Below are 23,307 nucleotides of genomic sequence, written 5' to 3'. Positions count from 1 at the left end.
AGGGGAAAAAAATATTACAATTCTTAAATTATTTATAAGATCCAGTAAATTTGATATTTCTTTTCACCAGAATTATGATTTCTCATTTCTCAGAAAGTTTGAAAATTTAAATTCATAAAATTTGAATACCAGCATATGATCATTTGATTTTATCAATCAGTCCTGTCCGGTCCTGTCGTGTCCACCAGCCCCCTTAGAGTGACAATTGTTAGGACCTAAGCGCATTTGACACCCCGCGATTCTGTATAACTTTATTCCTTTATTCATTCAGCAGAGTGGTTGGATTGCAGGAGTACTATAATGTCGATTAAATTTCGGGTGAACTGACCCAAAAAATTGTGGTATTCATCCTGTGTGAAAATATTGCCGAAAGTCAAAGCCCTCTCAAAACCTTTCATGTTCTCGAAGCAGTAAAATGGAAATTGAGTAAAATCAAATCATGCGTTAAATAATTTAAAAAAACGATTCACGAGGAAGTTTACTTTCATCGGAACTTAATTGTTTATTGCTTTTTTTACTCGTGGTTTTTTAAACAGTTTTAGAAAGTATATACCCTCAAATAGACTACGGAGCAAAATGTGTTAATTATTTGTTGAGAAGGTTATACGTCTTATTGCCGGCCCGATTGATTGCCCGTCAATGGACTCAATGCCATTTGCCCTCTGGTTTATTTTGCCAGCTCAGTTGAAAATGAGAGACGAATAAAGTGAAAGCGAGTGAAAGTGTTTTTATGGTCTCGGTTTTTCCCCACAGGCTGAATTAAGTAAATTTTTGAATCGAAATTTATTATTTGTCCTGCCTTTACACCTTCTCTTTAGCATAAGTTGTTTTTGATCCTTTTAGCAAAAGAGTCCTTCATTGGATTTAACGTTTGATCGTTTTTTTAGCGGGGATGCTCGATTTTTCTATCGATTCTTAAGAACGGCTAATTAGAATAGAATATTAGTGTCGTCTGCTTTCACTTTGTGTCAAAGTTTCGAAAAAAGAGACGAATTCTAAAGAAAACGGAACGATAGCGTTTTTGGAAACATACTTGGCTGCACGAACAAAAAGTAAAGGTAAAACAAAAAATATTGCATGTGTCAACTCTGGTCGCAACTTTTTATAAAATCGCTTGATACACACAGCATGCAGTTCAGCAGGTAAATATGAAACGAAGAATACAAATAGAATGATGTTACCTTTTCCCTTGTGAAGATCTGAGGCCTGAGCATCGTTATATCATATCCACAAGATATGCCAGTTTTGGTTGTGCTGGTGTTATATTTACCTGTCATTAGCAACAATTTCAGTATCATTGCTAGGATTATATGATTTGTGTTATTTCTTTTATTCCCACAATATGCTAGATATTTTAATTATTCAAAATATGCATGCCTTGCACAAATGAAGATGTGGAAACCTTGATTCTCCTGTTTATTAACAATTTGAGTTTACCCACTGTCTCATTTTCAACTTCTCCTTGCTTGTTTGTTCCTACAAATATTTTTCGTATCCCAATTTTTTATTTATCATTTAGATAAACATCATCCTGATTAGAGAAATCTCCAATGTCGGCCGATGAGTAACGTATTCCTCCCCAGTTCCCCTATCTTTAAATGTCCTCGTGTACACCCTGCGAGTGTGGGGGTATTCACGAGGACAACCCTTTTATCCTGTCTGGTGAAAAATTCTTGACTAAATTTCAAAATTTCATGACTAAGAGGGACCTGCAGTCCTGCACTGGCACTTCCTGGTTATTTGTTAGAACAACAAACACGAGGTAGTCGTATGCTACAGAAATAAAAACGGGTTATTCTTTTTTTTTAATGAAATGTTTATTATCAGAATTAAATTTTGATCAATCAGCACAAAATTTTATTTTTAGAAGATTTTCTTTTTGTATCAGGCGGTGAACTTCGTGCTTCAGAGAAAGAGTTCCGAGGTGTTCATTGATGCGGAACTGTCGACCGTGACGGATCCAGCGGATTTTCAGGTTTTCGTAAAAGATGTTCCAGTGATTAGAGTTCGACATAAGCGTCCACCATCAAGTCCGGATAGGTGCGATCGTAATTCTCGCGTATCTTTTCGATGTCACGATCGAATAGGATCAACTCCACCAAAATCGGGTCAAAAAGAAGCACTTCTGTTGGATACGAACGGGTCCAGGGCCACGGGTGAACCGGGCAATAAATGACGGCCACTCGCGATTACCTCGAATCACTTTGGAGAATCCGGAATTATCGGCCGTTTCAATCTCGCGAGTGTCAGTTGTTGTTCGACAACTCTTCCACCAGGTGGAGTAGTTCGCGGCGAAATTCCCTCACATCCGGAATATTAATGCTGTCGCATGGCCCTAGAGTCAGAATCTTTTTGCTCTGCGTCATCTCCAAGTTTTGCCGATATTCCCTGACGCTGAAATCCAATTTGTAAGTCGAATCTTGATCAACAATTGCCTCAATGTTGCTACCCCTGGCCATTGGAATGATCCTGATCTCATTGTGAATATGGTAATAATTAACCTTAGCGAATATTCTCTAATTGTGTCCCAAAATGATTCCTTGAATTCTTCTTGTCTTCATTTTGACATTTCCGACATGATTTTTGAACACCAACAAAACCCCTGAAAAACGAATTACGTATACGGTCTCGTAGCTCAACGACAAAATACTTTAATGTAATCCGGTGGTACTAGTTACCTGCTGGGAATGTGTGGAGACGACATGAAGTTGTCCGGACGACGGATCGCGACTCTCCCGAGACTGAGCTGTTAAAATTACTATTTTTATTAATTAATTCAATGGTAAATCGAATTACTAAACATATTAGATCAATACGATTGATTAAATTTTTCACACGAATTCGTTTCAGGTACCTTCGGAGCTGCTATCTGAATCCTATTATAATAAGGGCTGCGTTTTTCTTTTACTTTGGTTTCGCCATCATTTTCAACCAATTGAGGAAAAATTATTAAGCGTAGAGGAATAAATTCACCAATAATTTACCATATTTTTACTGGAAAGTAATAATTGTTCAGTGTGTGAGACTGAGTTAATCATGCTGAGAGGAATAGCCCTCCCAATATCGTGTAAGAGCAAGTAAGAAAAGTTCTCCTTCAAAGTGCTGTGAATTTCTCTCAACTGTCATACGACGGTAACCATTATAGGTGTCTGGGTGTATGTGATAATGTGTATGGTTTTGGTTAGTTTTCATTTTTCATCACATGGGAACGAAATGAGGCGATTATTAGTTCATCTAAATTAGATGATCTAAAAATTGAAAGATGATCTAATTGAGTTCCCAATCACAATCAAGTCATCTATCTTATTTTGCAGCAATATAGCTTTTCTCATTTTCTGTTCTCAATAAACGGAAGTCACAGCATTTCTCGTATTAATATCGAACGAGTCGGCAGAAAGTAGTTGGAGACATTTTTATTGCGATCCTTCCTTATTAGAGTAGTCCTAGATCGCCCCCAGTCAATCCGGTTGAAAAAATTGACATGCGCCAGGAAAATTCTCTCGTGTTTTTCCATTAAAATTGGTTGGTTCAAACGTACCAATCGAAACTTTTTTGAAAATTCAGTTCTGATTTCCTTATGTTGTTACTTTTTAATTTTTTAAGATTTGGAATTCGATGAAGTGATGCCGAGCTTAAATCTTGGATCATCGAGTCAATCATTCTGCTGGGGAAGACTTCGGTTCTCTTGGAAGAATTGGCGCATCAACTCACACATCGCGCCCAGGATCCTTCACGCCCACCATTTAGGGAACCGGCCAAGAAAACCTTCACTGCTCAGCCGCGTTTTCCACGAGCGAATATCCTTCAAAACCAAATTAGGCCATTCAACATGGGAAGCGGAAGCCCCTACCCAAGTCAATCTGGAAACTGGACAGCGTTCCGGTGATCAGCTAATATAACCTTAAAATTTTCATTGCTTACGCATTGTAATCGAAAATTTTCATTTGATCATTAATTTTACTATTTACTTTATTTAATGGCCCACTCTTTCAGATATGACGGCCGAATCCGCCTCACCCATCTGCGCTGAAAATATGTAAACGAAAAGCTTTCCTTACGAATCAAAAATTTTCATTAATTCTCATTTTTTTTTCATTTTTTTAGTATAAACTAACTATTTCACTATTTCCCTACCCATACTTACTGGGTCTGGGTTTGTCCGTTTAAAAAAAAATGTCGAAAAAGTTTTTCCGTTTTTGGGTGTGTTCAACTGAGGCAAAAATGCTACATCTAGTGGTAAAATTGTTAACTAAATGCTTAAACTACATTTTATTATGGATTTGAATAGTAATGTTGAAAATTAAAAGCAATATGAAACAGTAAGCATTTTCGTGAGAATTTCTATGAAACAGATTGTGCGACCATGGTTTAATGGTTATGGCGCCTAGTGTTGATAAGATGTCCTCTGGTGGTTTCCGGGTTCTATTCCCCCTCCCTCCACAGTGTCTTCTTCCCGCTATAACTGTATAAAATAATTATGTAGGTTAATGGTAGTGATTGAAATACATTTTTATTATTTCAATCTAGGTTATAATTTCTGCAAACGTTATAAAATTGAGCTAAAAGAGTAAAAGAAAATTTAAAAAGTACAAAAGCTAGGGAGAATTGGTAAATTGTTCGAGCGAGCTTTAGCTCGCGATGAACAATTGGGATTGTTGGGGGAATGGAGTGAAGACATTGACTGTGTGCGACCTCTATATTTAGCTGCTTCTCAGCAAACAAAAAAGAACAACAAAACGGGGGATAGGTGAGAGATGGCGCTCAGGTGGGCGGATCTCCCCCTTAGACACGTCAGCATTGGAAGCATATAATAACTGTGGGTCTGGCTTAACGGAAAGAGTTTAAAGCGATCCACGGTTCAAATAGTCTATTTTCTGTTGTTGTTGTTGTTCTCGTCGCCTTTATTGGCGGGATTGGCTGCGCCGCGGCCGTGATTTGATCTTTGGCCACCGTTGTTGTATCTAGTAAAAAGATAAAATGAAGGAGAATTAGTGGGCCGTCGACAATCAATGGATGCACCTAATTCGAGTTAAGTATTTAAATAGTTAGAAATAGCTCGGTATTAAATATAAGATAAAAATAATAATGAAAAACGGGAATGACGTGGGCGGGATGGGTGGTTAGAAGACAGTCAATGTCTTCACTCCATTCCCCCAACAATCCCAATTGTTCATCGCGAGCTAAAGCTCGCTCGAACAATTTACCAATTGTCGGTAAATTCGTTCGACATTGACTGTGTCTTAAAAGCAAGATACCCTCTGGTCAACGGCTACTACTAGTCGGAGAGTTGAATTTGACGCTCGCTGGAAACTTCTGGGCTGCGTAAGATGGATGCGCCCACCAAATCGGTATTTTCTGGCACGGTTCTTTTATAGAACCTAGCAAAGGTAGATTCCCGGCTCCAGTGGCCTAAATTCAGGATCGATTGGATTGGAACGCCTCTATTCATCGCCTTAGAAGCGGCTGCTCCTCTTGCTGAATGGGCCGAAAAAACTTACGTATCGATACTTGCTTCTTTGAGTTGCTCCTTGATCCAGCGTCCAATCGTCGAGCTTGATACGGGTTTATGGGGCTTGTTTGAACCGATGAAGAGTGACTCGCTATTTGAGTCGTTCCTAAGCGGAGCCGTGCGGTCCATATAGTTCCGCATGCAGGCCACTGGGCAAATGGCGGGTTTCTGGTGCCAAGCTCCGACTGACAGCACGTGAAGCGGGCCGGAATGTTGGGCTTTCCTTGGGCGGCTCAAAACGAACTTTACTCCTCCTTCCGAGAAGCTGATGGAATGGAGCTGGATGGCAGCTAGATCGGCGCATCTTGAAAGCGAGGTGAGGGCAAGAAGAGTGGTCGTCTTGCGGGCTAGCTGCAAGATTGAGAGGCTGTCCTGGGCGCTTGCGGATACGTCTAAGTGTGTCAATACTACAGAAGGGTCCCATGTATTCGTATATCTGGGCTCAGGTGGCTTTTCATTATAAACTCCTTTCATAAGGTTAACGACCAGGGGGTTCCTTCCGACCTCTAGATTCTCTGACGATAAGCTTAGGGTGGATGAGAGCATTGAACGGGCTACATTTACCGTGCTGTAGCTTTTACCGGAATGAAAATAATCCGAAAGGAAATTTAATACCTCCTTGACGCCAGACGACAGGGGATTGTGGTTCCGTTGACTACACCAACTGCTCCAAGCGACCCAAGCGGACTGGTATGCAGAGTGTGTATTTGAACGAGTTGCTCCCAATATGAGCTCGATAACTTTTTCCGGAAAGCCTCGCTCTTCCAGACAACTCCGGAGAGCCGCCAGGCGATTAGACGGATGGACTCGTCTTTCGTCAATGGATGACCCTCCCCCAACGGGGACGTCAGCAACGACTTGGATGGGAAGAGAAGGAGCGGGATGTCCGTTGCTAGTTCCATCAAGGACGGGAACCAGCATTGGCTGGGCCAGTAGGGTGTCACTAGTACAATCTCGGCTTGTTCTTGCCGAACCTTCGTCAGACAGAAGGGAATCAAGTTGAAGGGGGGGAAACAATATCCCGCGAGAGCCTTCCAGCTCAGCGACAGAGCGTCTGTTTTCCAGGCTCCCGGTTGCGGAAACCGGCTGACAAAAATCGGTAACTGAGCGTTCCATGAGCTCGCGAAGAGATCCACTTCTACTTCCCAAATTGCCTGAATTGTTTTGAACGATTGCGGGTCCAGTTTCCAGTCCCCCGACGACAGAGGCCTCCGAGATTCTGCGTCGGCCAGAATATTTGTTACGCCGGGCACAAATACGGCACAAAGAGACAAGTTACGGCACTCGCACCATTTCGAAATTTCCAATGCGATACTGCAAAGGTTCGCTGATTTACAACCCCCCATTCTGTTCACGTAGCTGACAGCTGAGGTGTTATCCATCCTTAATTCGATTGTGGTGTCGTGGGCCGTTGCTGTAAAGCATTGAAGGGCCTTGAGTGCTGCCAGGAGCTCTAAAAAATTGATGTGTTCCTTGCTTTCGTCCTTTGTCCATGGCCCCCCCGTTCTCAAATCTTTGCATACTGCCCCCCATCCTGATAAGGATGCATCCGACGCGATGGACAGATCCGGCGCCGGAAAAATGAGCGGTCGGCCAGATAAAAAATCTGCCTCTGAAAGCCACCAAAGTAGGTCTTTACGCGCCTCTTTTGACAGGGTAAAGGATTCACTTGACCTAATCAGACGGCCCTCTGGCCGGGAGTTCAGGAGGATCTGAAGACCGCGAAAATGGGCTGGGGCAAAGTTAACGGCTGCTGCTGCCCAATTCAAATTTCCGATAATCTTTTCCAGATCGATTTGGGAAATTTGAGGTTCCTTCAGCGCAGATTTACAAAGGCGAAAAATGTCAAGTCTCTTCCTGTCCGGCAAGATTAGTTTCATTTTGACTGAGTCGATGAACAGGCCTATGTATTCTAATTTCTGAGAGGGCTCTTCCGATGATTTTTCGTCACTAATCACAAAGCCTAGGGACTCTAGCAGCGATCTTACTCTTTTCACAGCGACCTTGGCTTCCGACTGGGAGCTAGCCGCGATTAGAATATCATCCAGGTAGATCACGAGACGGAGGCCGTTCTTCCGCAGGAAGGCTACCACTACCCTTAAAAGCTTGGTAAACGCCCATGGCGCGGAGCTTAAACCGAAGGGGAGGGACACGAATTCGAATAAAACGCCCTCCCATTTAAACTGAAGGAATTTCCGATGGCCTTCAAAAATAGGGACCGTCAAATATGCATCTTTCAAGTCCAACTTGGTCAGCCAATCCCCTTCCCGAATCGTATGTCTCACTGATGAAATGCCCTCCATCTTGAATTTTTGATAAGACAGAAAACGATTAAGTGCTTTCAGGTTAATGATGGGCCTATAACCTCCTGTTCTTTTCGGAATTAGAAAAATGCTGGAGATGAAACCTTGATCACGGGCCCTAACAATCGCTCCTTTTTCTATGAGTGAATTCACTTCCTGCTTGCAGCAATCGTATTGATGCGTGTCCATGCAGGCGTTTGGTGGAATAAAAAATTGGACGGGCTCAGAAATAAAGTCTAGTTGTAAACCTTGAGACACCGTCGATAAAATCCACGGGTCGAGAGTAAGTTTTGACCATTCAGACGCAAAACGCGCTATGCGACCCCCAAAAGAATCGTGAAAGGCAAGAATAGTTTGGACATACCGGGATCCGGGATTTGAATAGCGACCGCCTGAAGATGCCGGTGGATTGCTGAAACTGCGACCCGATTGGCGTTGACCATGACCGCCGCTGGATCCAGACGCGCGAGGGGCTCCCGCGGTTTCAAGAGCGTTCAGTGTCTTCACCTGCTCGACCAGGGCCTGGGTAAACTTCGGACCGAAGAGATGTTCTCCGCCGGTTGGTAGGATAGCCTTGTCGTCCAGTAGCCCGATATTCTGTGGGTAGATTTGGGCCAGAATGTTGCGGCGTCGCGCGTTCGTGATGTCGTGGTACACCACCGCCCAGAGCTTCAGAGCCGTCTTAACCGCCTTGGCGTCGGCTCGGGATTTCTTCTTTTTCTTGATTCGACTCGCCAGAAACATGATGGGCTTGACTAAGTCAAGGATCTTGAAGGTTTGGTTTCTGTAGATCTTCTCGATTGGGTCGATGTTGGCCTTAGCTGCCGAAGATGACTTAACTGCCTTCAGCCGGATGTAGAAAGCCTCATCTAGATTGGGGTTGATCAGCAGGTCGGCGTTCTTCTTTAGCTTGGGTCTAAAGGCCTCTCTAGCACTTTTCGCTCGAGTGTCATCTAAACCCGATACAACCCAGCCGGCTAAGGTAGCTGACTTTTCACTTGAGAGACGAAATTTCTTTACGCCTCCCCCTCTTGATGAATCGGAGCCTGAACTACTAGAACTTGAGCTAGAGTCGCTTGACTGATCAGGATCCGACATGATGTTTGCACAACGAGAGCGAAAAGAGATCTGACGTGTCTAAGGGGGAGATCCGCCCACCTGAGCGCCATCTCTCACCTATCCCCCGTTTTGTTGTTCTTTTTTGTTTGCTGAGAAGCAGCTAAATATAGAGGTCGCACACAGTCAATGTCGAACGAATTTACCGACAATTCAGAATTTGACATCGTGAACGGAACACGTCCTTCTTTTGTTTTATGTTTTTGCACGTCTCCTGCAGACGTCGTTTCTGTTTTTTACTTTTTTTTTCCCCTCTATTTTATTTCTTTCGTTTGCATCACAGACTCTGTTTGCATCATGGTTTCTTTGAATGCTCGTGCTACATCCGACTCGCGAGTTTATGAAAAGCAGTTTCTAATAAGATAAAGAAACAGTCCAGATAATAGTAATCTGGACGAAAATACCAAGTAGGTCTCTGCTTCATTCTTGCTTGTGAAATAGATTCCTACATAGTAGAATGGCACTTCTCTTATCTTCAGCGTATTCAGGTGAATTTCTAAAGAAACTATTATCGTTTTTGTACGTGCACGGATCTTTATATTACAATGTTATTATCGATATTAAGAAAGAATTCCAAATGTAGGCAAAGAAAAGTTTCAAAGTAAGAAAAGGTGATTTACATCAGCACTGTTTCAGTTTGTTGAAAGTTAAAACAAAGTACTTGTCGAGAACCAAAGAATGTGATGATGGCATAGAAGTACTCTTAAATAATTCTTGTAACTCAGTTAAGAGTTGAATATTAGACCCCTATGTCTCCATTACTTAAATAAAATAGGCAGAACAGTTTTAATCTGAATGACAATTTTAACAAAGGCTTTTTTTTCCTAGGTGTAATCATTTGAGAGCCAACTCGATGACATGATTTTTGTGGTAGCAAAATACAGCCTCCATTTCCAAGACCACTCTGTTGGAAACTCAGTGTCAATCATCACACCTGTCAATCAACATTGCCAATGCTATCTTTCGAGCTGAATGAAAGTAAGATGTACTTCAATTTTATTGCTGGTTTTGGTAATTGTAGTAATATCAGTTTCAAACTTGCCCAGCCCAGCAACTTGCAGCTTGGTGAAAATACGTCGAAACTTGAAACGATAATCCTCAATGAACGCCTCCTATGAATTTCCCTTCAGATTTTCCTCGTGTACATCCATGTGAGTGTGGATGTATTCACGAGGACGTCATACTTTTTCACGTCATTCAATCTTTTTTCCATGGGCGTCAGTAAAGTCCAGCGGAAATAGTTCCGTCAGAAAAGGTAAACTCTAAACTAGATATTGAGTTTTTTAAGAAAAATAATTAATTAGACGTTCGGTTTTCAGAGTTTATTTCGTTAAATTCTAGTGCGCGTACAGATTGAGAAAGTATCACGAAAGAAAAACATTAATGGAAGGCGGATCTTGCGATCTGAATAATATCTAATTTTTGAACATTTTCTCTGTCATTAAATCAAATTTAAAATGGGGTATAACGAAAATAATGTTTAAAACCTTGTAACAAGAAAATCAGCCGAACGAATTTGAAAAAATATCCCCTGGTGGTATTTGATCTAGCTTTTTTACTGATATTGATAAGTTGCTTTGTATCCGTTTGAAGTCTTCAATGTGCTAATTTTCCCTCTTCTGTTTTAATTAGACCATCGTTGATTCTTCTTAAGGAGCCACTCAATTTTCTCGTGCTTTGATTGTCACCTCCTGCATCCTGATGAGTTGATTGTAAAGGTAGGAGATTGAATTTTCCTTTTTTTGGACGTTATTCCTGTTCGTTTGGGGTTGGGCGTATTTTCATGAAGACGAAGTGTCGCACATACGTCATCCGAGCTTGCACCGTCCAAGTTCTCAGTGTATCCAATGTTCTACAAGGAGAGTGTCGGTTTACATTTTCGTAGTCCTACGTTGTAGGACTAACGGGAAAGATGGGGTGACTTCTATCAAAAGTGTTTCTTTTTTGTTCCTCAAAAAAGAAAAGGTTACTTTCCCATTTTTCCTAGTTTTTCTTCGACGTGTCGTTCTATGGCGCAACGTCTTGCGTGTTTTCAAAAGCCTATATCCATTCCGTGTGTTGAATTGTTGCGATAAAAGGTCATCTGTTGATGACATCCCCATTGTTTTTCGCTTAAAGGAAATGAGTGCTGTAACTTGCCGACAACTCTTAAGATAGCCATAATCCCAAAATTGTATTCCCAAGTTTCCACAGTCCTTATAATCCCCTCCAGGCTGCGATTGGTCGTTTTGTAGTGTTGTGCTCGTTTAAATAACGACAACGAAAATAACGTATTAACGAGCCTCGTTATCGACTTTTTTGGAAAATGCTCGTTTTTTTCGTTAACGATAACGAAATGGCTGTTTTTTTCGTTGTTTTCGTTAATTTCTTGCTAAATTTTTCGTATCAAAACCGCAGAGATTTCAAATTTTTTGACCACCAGGGGGAACTTTTTTTCCCCTCAAAATTTGGAATTTTCAATTTTGGGATGACCACCTACTAGCGACTTAGCGATCCCCTAGCGAGGAATTAACCAATTAGGTCATTATTTTCGCTACATCATTCGGCCTAACAGGCCTTCTATCTTCTACTTCATTAGAAGCAATTGTCAGAACAAATGTGGCAGAAGCGACACAAGCCAGCTCAGTAAATCGCTTTTTGGCAGAATTAAATAAAATGGAAAGAGACGAAGATTTGGATTCAGAGAGTGAGCAATCTCTTCTGAATAGCAGTAACAAAAAAAGCATCGTACATTCATTTTTCATCTATGATAAAACAAAAGATACCAGCAAATGCAATACTTGCCCGGCAACTGTAAAGGGTTGCAATACAACGAATCTCGAAAACCATTTAAAGACTAAGAAACACAAAAGTAAAGAATACTTGGAATATCTGGAAGCTAAAGAAAATGCAGCACTATCAAGTACATGTAACTCTAAGAAATTTGTCGTGGCCAAAGCTAAATCTTTGTTGCAACCAACACTTCCTCAGGTTTGAAATTTTATCGTGCAATTTATTATTCTCAATTTCTAATGCTTTCCCTTTTTTCATTTCAGATTGCAATTAAAAAGGCAAAATACTCAAGAAAAAACACCAAGCAGCTTCTTCTCAGGAAAAAGCTTGCTTTTGTTGTTGCAACTACTTCGATGACTACTTCCATTAGTGACAACAAAGACTGGAAAGCATATGTTGAGCTGCTGGATCCTAAACATGTAATACCAGGAAGGAAAGCATTGGCCAAGGACATTTTAAGATTATTCAAACAGGCCAGAAAGTTTGTGAAAGCTCAAGTTAAGAATGCAGTGTCAAAGCCTAATATGACTGCTGACATTTGGACGAAACCTGGGATGAGTTCTTCATACTTAGGTAATAAAACGAATTTGCTTTATGAAATTTGATTAGGGAAGTAATTCTTAATTAAACATTTAGGTGCAACGATTCACTATGTGAACGCAGAACACGAAATCGAACATGCTGTTCTTGAGTTGCTCCATTTTCCATCACCACACACAGGGGCTGTAATTGGTGATTTGATGAAGAAAGTGATTACCGAATGGGGTTTTGAGGTCCCAATCATTGTAACCGATAATGGATCCAACATGGTCAAGGCGTTCCAGGTCGTCTCAACACAAGAGGACATCGAAGCAGTTATTGATAGCGTTGCCACTGGAAGGACTGAATCCAATAATGAAGATAGCGAGGAAGAGGAAAGTATTTTCTCAAACTCAGACTCTGATGAATCTGACGATAGCTGTGCCCTGATGCCAAACATTGATGTCGAATCATTTGAAGACAACTTTCTTGAAGATCAAGTGATTATAGTCACTCCATTGCTGCCTGAATCCCAAACTGTTGCCATCAGTGAGGACCCTATGGATCAAACGGTCGACCCTAATGAAGCGCTTTTAGAGAAGTTGAACATCGATGAAGATGTTCTACAGTTTCTGGAACACGAGAAACAAATGGAGAATGCCATCAGCCAAATTATGATCGCACAGAAAAAATCAAAACGTATGAGACGTATTCCCTGCCTATCACACTCCCTTCAGCTTGTTATGGCAACTTTCGACAAGTATCGAGTGGATCATTTGAACAATCCTTCAGTCATACCGTTCTTCTTAAAAGTAATCGCCCGTGCGAAGAAATTAGTCAAGAAATTCAATTGTTCTACCAAAGCTACTCCTAGGCTCATCGAGCTTTCAAAAAAAAAACTTGTTGGAGATGTTTCAACTCGCTGGTCCTCTACTTATCTACTACTTAAACGTCTACTTGAGCTTCGAGATTCGGTTACAATTGTTTGCGAGGAACTGGACATGGACGGGCTATTAAATACGGAGTGGGCTGCTCTAAAAAAAATTGTTAACCTTCTCGAGCCATTCGCATCATACACGCAGTTAGTCAGTGCGGAAAAAACTGTTACGTTTTCGGCAATAGTACCATGTATCGAGGAGCTTCGACTTCATTTAGAAAAGGTAACAAATTTTCATATTTATGCAAATTAAACTTCTTGCGTTGTATTTAACAAATTTTTACTTCAGTTCTCAGATGAAAACCCGTCGTTCGCAGGAGTTTGCGATGCTATGAAAAACGACCTTAATCATCGATTTGATTTCATGATTGACGAAACTATGGACAATTTCGACTGCCTGTATCTCCTTGCAACTGAGTTGGACCCTAATTATCGACTTTTTGTTTCTGGAGAAGCTGCCGTGCAAAACATCGTCACACGAAATATAAATAAAACTGCAGAAGACTTGGTAGGCTATTAGGCTAAATATCGTTTTTAATGAGGTCTCACCGTCTCACTAATTTTTTTTCTTTTCAAATATAGGGTCTTGAGACAGGTCATTACGAGGATAACGAGAAAGTTCAAGAGGAAGAGAGAGAAACGGGGACTGATGGTCCAAGGAATCTAGATTCACACGAGTTTAAGTTACTATATGCAAAAACCGTGAGTGCTACTCCCGAATCTCACTTTCGAAACCCTGGGTCAAGTAAATCTAAGATACAGTTAGAACTGTTAGATTATACCACAATGGATTTGGAGGTTCATGTTTTATGGGTGGAGGGAATCCGCCAAAAAATTGACTCCCTCACATTTTGGAAAAATCAACGCCATCGTTTTCCATATTTATCCAAGCTAGCTTTCACTTTGTTAGCTCTTCAAGCTTCTTCTGCCCCATCTGAAAGAGAATTTTCTATTGCTGGTTGGCATTGTGCTGGTAGAAAAAATCGTACTGACAAGGATAATCTAGCTGCCAAAGTTTTTATTAGCTGTAATAAAGACATCTTGCGTCCTCTTTTATTATAAAATAGGCATATGTTTTGTCTACGAGTTTGTCAGTTTACCTTTAAGTTTTTACAGCGAACTGTTTCTTTTTAAAACTCAGTAATTTTCAATGCTTAAACGTGTTATGTTAAGAAATACATGCTGATTCAGAGAAAACTAGGTTCTAAAAAAAATTGTATTTTAAACGATAACGGGTCGCAAAAAAAGAAAAATGCGACACGTTTAAATTAACGAAACGGAGAACGCAACGAATGAAAAATTGAAAAAATAACGATTAACGATAACGAAAACGAATCCAAAAAAGCACAACGGAACAACACTATCGTTTTGTCCCGCCAGACGGTTTTTCTGTTGGTAACGTTCCAGGACAGTCTCACCATGAAAGGAGTGCAGAAAGTTTTCAGCAATTCAAAGATGGCCATTCTCCTTAGAAAAGTTGGAGATTTTGGGTGTATGTTAGGAATATATTTGGCAACAGCCAAGCTGGACTTCTATTAGAGAATTCTCTCTAGGCTGTCTTTCACAAGGCGAAATTTTCTTTGTTTTAAACAAAACTGAACCGAACTTCCCGTCTTGCGACTTTCTTGACTAGATAATACGATTTTTAAAAACATAAATGCAGCTCATCGAATCCCCACCCGAAACTTGATGATTCTGTGACCAATATTAGGCCTACGCACTAGCGGAGAAGCATTATTGCATTAATTCACCCTCATGTTATAAATTGATTTTCATATGTAGATATTATTATTCAATTTTAGAAAATAATTCCTTTTAACCCGACATGTTCTATTTTTTAATTGTAGTTGTTTTTTTTTTCTTAAAGTTACTGCCAACAGCCGCTAGGAGTAAACATGTCATTTTAATTTTTTTTTTAATTAAAAAATTCGATAAATTGAATTTAGTTATTTGATCTTCAATTCGGTAATAATTTTAGAACGGAGTTCAGGACGGTAAAGCTGCACCAAACTCAAATACAGTAAGCAATAATGCGATTAAAGATACCCTAAAACGCCATCGTCGATCGTCCTTTCTGGAAGTCAAAGAACTGTATATGATGCCGACGTTATGTATTAAAGTTAGGCTGAAATGATGTGAAACAGAGGTGCGAAACCGACAGCTACTCCAATAAGGGAGAAATTTGGTTTATTTTTCGGCATTAAAAAAAAAGCGCCCATTAAAATTTTTCGTCTCAACTGATTTGCACCCAAATGAACGACTGTTAAATGGATAAATGAAGTCATGTGCACAGTAAGAACAATCTTTACGGTATCACCATTTCCGTTTAAGATCCTTCCGCCGGTCCGCCCCCATGAATGGTAGGGAGTATTGTCCAAGACACAAATCCCTTAATCACTAGATCATCGTATTCGCTAAATCGTGCATTGATATCCTAATGTCAAACTACAGCAACCCTACGAGGTCAGGTGGGTCAGTAGTCTTGACGATCAATTTAGGAACTGAATCTAGGGAACTGCCACAAGAATTTGCCTGGAAATTTATCGAAGGTCATATAAGAGAACCTATTTGTGTTTTTTTTTCAAAAAGAAATTCTAGTAGCACATCGAAGACAAAGTGAATGGACGTGTTAATGACAGTGGAATATTCTGAATAATTAAATAGCAACTTATAAATAATTAACTGATTAAATTAATTATTTTAAAGATCATTGAAGCTTACGAAAGAGAATATGGTTCCGAGTAGTATAGAACCATGTTTACACTTCAAACTGTTGGTAGCAGACGACATAGCCATCTAGCGGCTAAACATTTCTGTGGGAGTGCGAGTGGGCGAGTCGGATAAGGCGTCAGTTAGTATCAGTACTAATAACTCGACCCCGAGTTCGATTCTACCTCCGGGCATTACCATTATCTCCCTTGTAAAGAGGTCGAGAAAGTCTTAGTCTTAGGCTGAAGTGACGCAAACAAGGAACAAGGTGCGAAACCGACAAGCCATTCAAGTAATTCGTTATACGTTCTAGATTCACGAGACCCCGATAGGGGACCCCCTCAGTTGTCCTAGAGTCCCACATTGGTTTAACGCACTCGATAGGTTTATAACCTAAAGATGTGCTGTCAATCTGGTGAAGATTACTTGTTTTACCATATGAGCATTTATTTTAATTTTTTCCCCTCTTTTCGGATCGACAATTTATTTCAAGTTTTTGCCAAATTCTTCGTCTCCTAACGGATGTCTAAATTAAAGAAAAGTTTTGTTCAATGTTTTTTTTTAAACTCCTGACGAACCCAAACGAGGGTCTTCTACATATAATCTTTCGCCAATACTCTCATCGTCCACCTGGGTTTGATGGCTGAACGGTTTCAAGAAGTTCCTTGTTTGTAGTTTTTTTTCTTCGATTTTCTTCGATTTGTTTTTCGATTTTATCGATCAGTTCTCTGTTCAGCCGTTTTTGAATAATTTTATCATGCAATATCCAGCAATAGCGTCATCTACTCTTCATAGCGATTGCAGTTGAATGTTGCCGTTTCAGTAGGCCCTATAAAACTGTCCGCCAAAATCAGCCGCTTTTTTTTAAATAATAACCGTGCGTTTTTCTTGCCTTTGTGTTTATTTGATGCCAGACAGATTTGCTTATGGCTTGTTAAGGATTATTTAAGAAAAGGAATTCTTTCTTGATATCCTCACATTTTTTTAAATTATTTTTTCTGATATTCTAGCGGCTTCACTTTTGGTCTCTAGAACTGCCATCTGTCGATGTTGCATTCACTTTATAAAGCAGTAATTATAATAATCAATCACATATTTTTTTTACAGTTCGTCACCTTGCGAAACTATTTCTTCATTGGTGTCTCAACATCTATTTTGAATGTTTGCATAAGGGCTGTTCGACATCATGCATCCTCCTGCATCCTGATGAGTTGATCGTAAAGGTAGGAGACCATTTACAGTTGCAATTTTCACTTTTTGGACATTATTCCTGTTCGTTTGTGGTTGGGCGCATTTTCATGAAGACGAAGTGTCGCACATGCGTCATCCGAGCTTGCACAGTCTGAGTTCTCAGTGTAGAAATGATCCAATGTGCTACATGGAGAATGTCAGTTTACATTATCTTAGTACTTTTTCATTTCTCGGTAGGCCTATGTCCTATGTTTTAGGACTAACGGGAAAGAAGGTGTGACATAAAAGGAAACGGTTACTTTCCCATTTTTCTTTTGTTGCTGGAAGATGTTATGTCCTGTTGGAGGGCAAAAATGCTCTTCTGGCTTTGGTTACTTCGTTTCTTGTTCGTATCGTTCTATGGCGCGACCTCTAGCGTTTTTTCAAAAGGGCGATCAAATTAATTGCTATTATGTTACATGTGTGGGTAAGATCGCAAACTGAAAAGAGAAAGTTCGTATTTCTGGTAATTAATAAGCAATTGACTTTAAATGAATCGAACGTATACATCAGCTGTCTTATAGTGTTAAAAAATTGTTCGTTGCACTAGTCAATATCTGTAGTAAGCGCAACGAAATATTTCGTTGAATGGCTAGTTAGCGCATTGGCGCAACGAAATATTTAGTTGCGGTTACTACAGATATTAGGTGATGTATATATTAGGTGACGCTAATTTCACGTTTCTCCGACATTTCTTTGCTTAATTCCCAATACAAGAATTTGTCTTCGTTACTTCGTTCAATAACTCGCGTATTCCACTTTTTATTTCGTGATGTTTTATCAGAACTTTATTAGACTACGAAACCAAAACGCATTGAAATTTAGTGTGTTAAAATTTTACCAGTATCGATCAATCATCGATACACAAGATTCTATTTATGGCGATCATCCACTGAAATTAAAAATACATTTTTATTTTTACTGTCTGTTATTGTGGAAGAGTGGATGTGTTGGATAAGGCGTCACTTGTGAACAGGTGTGCCTTGCCTTGGGGTATGGGAGTTCAAATCTTCCAGTGAGCATTAGAAGTGGCTCACACACCCGCTCTGGCGCTACTGTGGTGTCTCAAATCTAGTGAATCCAGGCATTGTGTTCTCGCCTCCCGAGTGATGACCTCTGGTGAGTTCTCATTGAACCTAGATTCCCAATTGGTAATCAGGCGCTTCAGAAATCCAGTACCTGAAGAGATGCTTGATCTAAAGTCAAGCTAGAGTGATATTACTTTTGGCTAAAATTGTTAGCACTTCTTTCTCGAATTCTTTTACGCGAGCTTTTAACTTTGATTGTATTACCTCTTTCTTAGTCAAGTCTAACATGAACCAAGTCCAAATTGAAATTTTAAAATAAAAAAATGTGAATATCCATTCCGTGCGTTGAATTGTTGCGATAGAAGGTCATCTGTTGATGACATCTTCATTGTTCTTCCCTCAATGGAAAAGAGTTATGTAAATTGCCGACAAGTCTTAAGATAGCCATAATCCCGAAATTTTATTCCCAAGTTTCCATCGTCCTTATAGCGTTATAATCCCCTCTAGGCTGCGATTAGTCGTTGTTGCCGGTTGTTGCGTCAAACGGTTTTTCTACTGGTATCGTTCCAGGACAGTCTCCACCAGGAGAGAAGTGCTGCAATGTTTAAGATTGCCATTCTCCTTAGAAAAGTAGAAAACGTTGTGTTTGTTTTGTAATGTTTGACGACTTTTATTGGCAACAGCTAGTTGGCCTTCCTTCAGCTTACACTGAGAATTCTCTCTAGGCTGTCGTTCATAAAGCGAAAACTTTTTTCTTTTTGCTATTTTTTTAAAACAAACGTAAACCAAATTTCCCCGGTTCAGATATCTTGCCACCTTCTTGACTAGATTTTACAATTGAAAAAAAAACATGAAGTTTTATCGCCATCCGTTTTGGAGATAAAACCTTTAAGTATTGACATTTAAAAAATGAAATGGTCTGTGTAGATCCACTTAAAGTTCTTTGGAATTTAAAATTGTCCGTTATTGTTTTTGTTATGTTACAAGTTTAAAAAATATAATTTTGTCTTCGAAGTTAATTTGGTATTAGGAAGTCATCGTTAGTTCGTTTGATAGATTTCGATTCATGTTATTCCGTGACACTTTGCTTTACATTCTGTGGGGATTTAAAAACTACTTTCACCCGATTCAGTCAGTCTCAGCTGGTCCAGTTAGCTCTTCACTTTACTTGGCGGCTCTTTCGAATAAGTGACTGATCCTTTCAGATAATTCCGATTCTGGAGACGTGAATTCATGCGGATTTACTGCTGATAACTCGCACAGTCGCACAGGTGTTGAGCTTGTTTCGACTGGAAGTACACAGTTCTTTCTTGTACGTTTTGTTAATGTTACCGTTTGACACGATTCGTTTCTCGAGATCTGTTCATCTGTCATCACTTGATAAAAGACGCAATACGTGGAACGGTATTTGAAGTGATGTTGCAATCGCGCAACATTTTTCTCGTCAATACTCTTTAGAGCAACGCAATTGTCACAGTGGGAGCCATTCCAAACTGTCACGGGTTCCGCGATTTATCTGAAATATTCGCGCCTTGGCCACTTTTTTGTTGTTCTCTCCTTGATCTGTTTGTTTCTGTTAGATTTTTCTCTTCGAAATAAAAAGGTGTCGGCGGAATTAGGCTATCTATGTCGGCTCTGGTAAATGTTGTCGTGCTGCTTTGTTTTTTCGTGAAGTCGATAGTGACTATTGACAGTTGAATGGCAATTGTTTTCCAATCCGTTTTCTCTCGGCCGTTGTTTCAATATTTTTGTTTTTATCGTGACAATTGTGCCATTGTGGGATGGCGTTGGCTGTATCTTTGATCCTTTTTTGGTTGGTGTAGCTGGCGGCAATATTTGCTCTTTAACATTCTTTTTTATTTCTTGTCAAGTGTGCTCTTGCATTTGTATAATCAACATCAGTCGATGTTCTAGGCACTGCCAATGGCATGTCTAAAGTTCCTACCGCTGTGTAGCCAATCACAAACTGAATATTCCTGAGTTTGTGCGTTGCACCAAGACCAAGAGGCTTTCTAGTTTCGTTGATCTCGCAGTTCTCGCACTCTGTGCCATTTCGGGACTCGTTCCTTGAGGCAATTTTCATCATGTGAGACATTCTTTTTTTTTGTTTTTCTGTGTTTTCATTTGAAATTGTAATCAAAGTAAACTCCTCCTTTAATAGAGATCAAGATCCTAATTGTTAGATAAGAACAAGATCAAAGATTATGGCATTTCAGTATCATAATTCATACATTGTTTGCGGAAATCGAAAGGCATATTTAGTCGATAATCGAAGGAAGTTTCCTTCTAGACTTTGAGACCAAATTTCTACGGTTAATACCTATACAAATCCCGTAGATGCAGAGCGGTTGTGACCAGTCTTGCCTGTTAACTTGTTAAGAGAGTTGTCCGCTAACTCTGTAGCGCGTCGATAACAATAATTCAGTCAGTTGAGCAATCAGTTTTGTGATATTGACGATTAAGTGAAAATGTATCTATATAACAAGCTGTTGCATATTTGATCGACTTATCTTTGGTTTTAATTTTTGCAGATAAAAAAGGGTTTGAAAGTATTGATCTCCCAGGATTTGCTAACCACAGATTTGCCATGATTCACGGAGACTATTGCCGGACCATAGACAACCCATTTTACTGCAGGCGTGGTACACTGAATTCGTTGATAGTTCCAGGTTTCATCAACGACGTCGTTCTTATTAACCCGACTTATGGATGCCGCGCTGCGATTTTCCCTTTCTGTTATTTTAAAGGAGCTCATGATATTTTCAATGAAAATCTCAGCTTCTTATATTTTACTTCTCTGTTTATATCTGTTCGCTTTGCTAAGCCTCGAAGGGAAGTTCAGAGACACTGTCTTAACATTTTGCAAAATTTGAGGGATCAACAAAACCAAGGTACACATCAGAGGATTCACAATGTGAATTTGTTAATAGCCATGCTTAACAAAATGAAAGAATTTTACGTTTTACTATCACAACACTCCGAAATTAGATAATTTTAGGAACCGGTGTGAATCAGAATTACTTAACATGAATTCCGAAAATCATCTTTACTAGCCTATACCCTCCCCTCCCCTCCCTCAGATATCCAAAAATATTTCAAGATAATGCGTTCACGAATTTAGCTAAAAATGAGAAAGTACCAGTAAATGACCATGCATTCCGCATGCTTTGACAACAAATTCCGCATTCGATTTAGTTTTGTTGCAAAATTTAATACAATGTTTTAGCCCTCTGTTTAAGTCGGTTTAAGTACAAAACCCATACTCTCAAACTGTTTTAGATGTCGTCAAAATTTAACTGTAACCTGCAAACTGCATGACGTAGGAGACTCAATGTAAATCAGTAAATCACACACGAAGCAATCTGTATTCAATGGGTAACGACTTATAGACGCTGATTCTTAGCTGTATTTGACAGTGTAGTATTATTATCTTTTTTTTTTCTGAAATTGCATCCTGGAAAGTGAGCTTATACGTGCGAGTATTATTTCCTTAAGAAGATGAACTAATTCAAATTGGTGGGGTTTGTTTGCAATTTTGCCATTTTTCGTTTATGTTTCCAGGAACAGAAAACATGCAAACAAATCACAGCAGAAATCATGGCATATAAAGAAGTACAAGACGCGACGAGTAGTTAAAAGAGACCACATGACATGACCTCGTGCGATTTATTAACCCAGCTTTTATCGTCGACTTTAATCTTAACGAAAAATGTCTAAATAGTTAGAATTGACCGCGCTCATTATTTCTCCATTAAATCTTCTAGACTAGACTGTGTAACTTTTCTTGTCTTCGATGTGCTACTCGAATTTCTTTAAAAAAACATAAATAGGTTCTCTTATCTTACCTTCGATTCTTTTGAAAAAATGAATCTCCATATGGAAGGTATCACAAGGTTATTAAATGCCATCATTCATGTTGTCTTTTGGTAGTACTCTATAAAGATCTTTTTCGTTCTCAACATCTTTATTTTTTTTGCTACATTGATAATCAGATCCTGAGAATCACTGAAAAATTCTATATTATTTTTTTTTAATTTTATTATTTTACTAGAATTTTAGAAAAACAAAAGTTTACTAAGTATTAGTAGTATTGATATCTCTAATGCTAAACTTCAACAACCCTACGAGGTCAGGTGGGTCAGTAGTCTGACAATCAATCCCTGACATCAGCTGAGCCGGTACACTTCACAGATGTACATCAATTTAGGAAGGGAGTAATACACTTTTCAAACTATATTCGTTGCAAGCAACCCAGTGTTCACACACTTTCAGTTATAGAAGTGCTTCAATCCTAAATCGAGTTCTTTTTTCCTCTCAGACTCGGGCCTACACACCCACCCCTGAGGATGGGATTACCCACATGAAAGTGGGGATCTTTTCTATTACTGTTGAATGAAGTCGAGTATTGCGAGATAAACCTTTACGGTATCACCGCCTAAGATTGTCTCGCCTCTTCAGAAAGGAGTTGGTACCCCTTGTTCACTAGAACATATCAATAGTTTTAAATAGCCATTAATAATTAGTATTGCCCGGATGTGGAATCGAACTCGGAGTCCAAATGTAACATGTGTACCAACTGACGCCTAAGTCGACTCTCCCCATGGCCTACTTAATGGTTAAGGCCTGTAAACTTGAATCCTGCCCCATGAAGGCGAGAGGATCTGCCAAATTCCCTATCCTTTCCCCGGGCAAGAGCCAATCAGACGAAAAATGGAGGTTACAACTTCGCCATCTGTCGTTCAATACTGCTATCTCGTTAGAATGGTTAGGTAGCTTGATATAATAAATTTTTCAACGTATTTCATAGCAATGGTAGCCGTATGGATAGCGAAGTCAGCCACCACACCATGGTACGGCGTTCAATTCTTGGTTGGGAGGTAACTTTTTAATTTGCAGTTTATAACAAAGGTTGTGTTTCACGGAATAATTTATTCGAAAAATTTTGCTGGAATTATGCAAATGTCTTTTTTACCCTATTTAGTCGTTTTCCTCAACATCTGCTGTTGAACTTAGTAGGAAAAACGCATTTCGTGGCATCTAACAATTTGTTATTTAGTTTACAACGAAATTTACATCTTAAAACACCAGATGGCGAAGTTGTAACCTCCATTTTTCGCCTGATTGGCTCTCACAGGGACAGGGCTAGGGAATTTGGCCACGCCTCTCGCCTTCATGGCAGTGGAT

General features: G+C 39.7%; 1 protein-coding gene and 2 long non-coding RNA genes across 5 annotated transcripts; 2 read left to right on the top strand and 1 right to left on the bottom strand.

Moving 5' to 3' along the window:
- The first annotated feature begins 1,006 nt into the window (after window positions 1–1,006).
- LOC124189932 lies at window positions 1,007–4,029 on the top strand. Its single transcript, XR_006872716.1, has 3 exons — window positions 1,007–1,142; window positions 1,520–3,882; window positions 3,994–4,029. It is a non-coding gene; the product is annotated as an uncharacterized LOC124189932 (long non-coding RNA).
- A 631-nt stretch (window positions 4,030–4,660) lies between these two features.
- Window positions 4,661–8,971, bottom strand: LOC124190614. Of its 2 annotated transcripts, none has more exons than XM_046583401.1 (2): window positions 6,125–8,971; window positions 4,661–4,961 (listed from the first exon to the last, which is right to left on the bottom strand). In XM_046583401.1, the coding sequence occupies exons 1-2, from the start codon at window positions 8,908–8,910 to the stop codon at window positions 4,868–4,870; spliced, it is 2,880 nt and encodes a 959-aa protein (XP_046439357.1). In that variant the 5' UTR covers window positions 8,911–8,971; the 3' UTR covers window positions 4,661–4,867. The 2 variants fall into 2 exon arrangements, with proteins under 2 accessions (XP_046439357.1, XP_046439358.1); XM_046583402.1 differs by having other exon boundaries at window positions 8,177–8,943.
- Window positions 8,972–9,118: 147 nt separating this feature from the next.
- LOC124190020 lies at window positions 9,119–22,359 on the top strand. Of its 2 annotated transcripts, XR_006872788.1 has the most exons (6): window positions 9,119–9,416; window positions 9,757–9,906; window positions 9,975–10,183; window positions 10,561–10,646; window positions 16,973–17,088; window positions 20,655–22,359. It is a non-coding gene; the product is annotated as an uncharacterized LOC124190020 (long non-coding RNA). The 2 variants fall into 2 exon arrangements; XR_006872789.1 differs by lacking the exon at window positions 16,973–17,088 and having other exon boundaries at window positions 9,121–9,416.
- The last annotated feature ends 948 nt before the right edge of the window (window positions 22,360–23,307 follow it).

The sequence above is a fragment of the Daphnia pulex genome, chromosome 3 (genome assembly GCF_021134715.1).
Source record: "Daphnia pulex isolate KAP4 chromosome 3, ASM2113471v1".
Lineage (NCBI taxonomy): Eukaryota > Metazoa > Arthropoda > Branchiopoda > Diplostraca > Daphniidae > Daphnia > Daphnia pulex.
This window is presented reverse-complemented; position numbering and strand designations above follow the sequence as displayed.

What these genes read in the sequence shown, in the direction of transcription:
- LOC124190614 (XM_046583401.1), bottom strand. Translation starts at nt 8,910, where the DNA reads ATGTCGGATCCTGATCAGTCAAGCGACTCTAGCTCAAGTTCTAGTAGT. An exon ending in TGTCGTCTGGCGTCAAGGAG is followed by an intron (nt 4,962 to 6,124) that starts GTATTAAATTTC and finishes TCTTTTTACTAG; the next exon opens with ATACAACAACGGTGGCCAAA.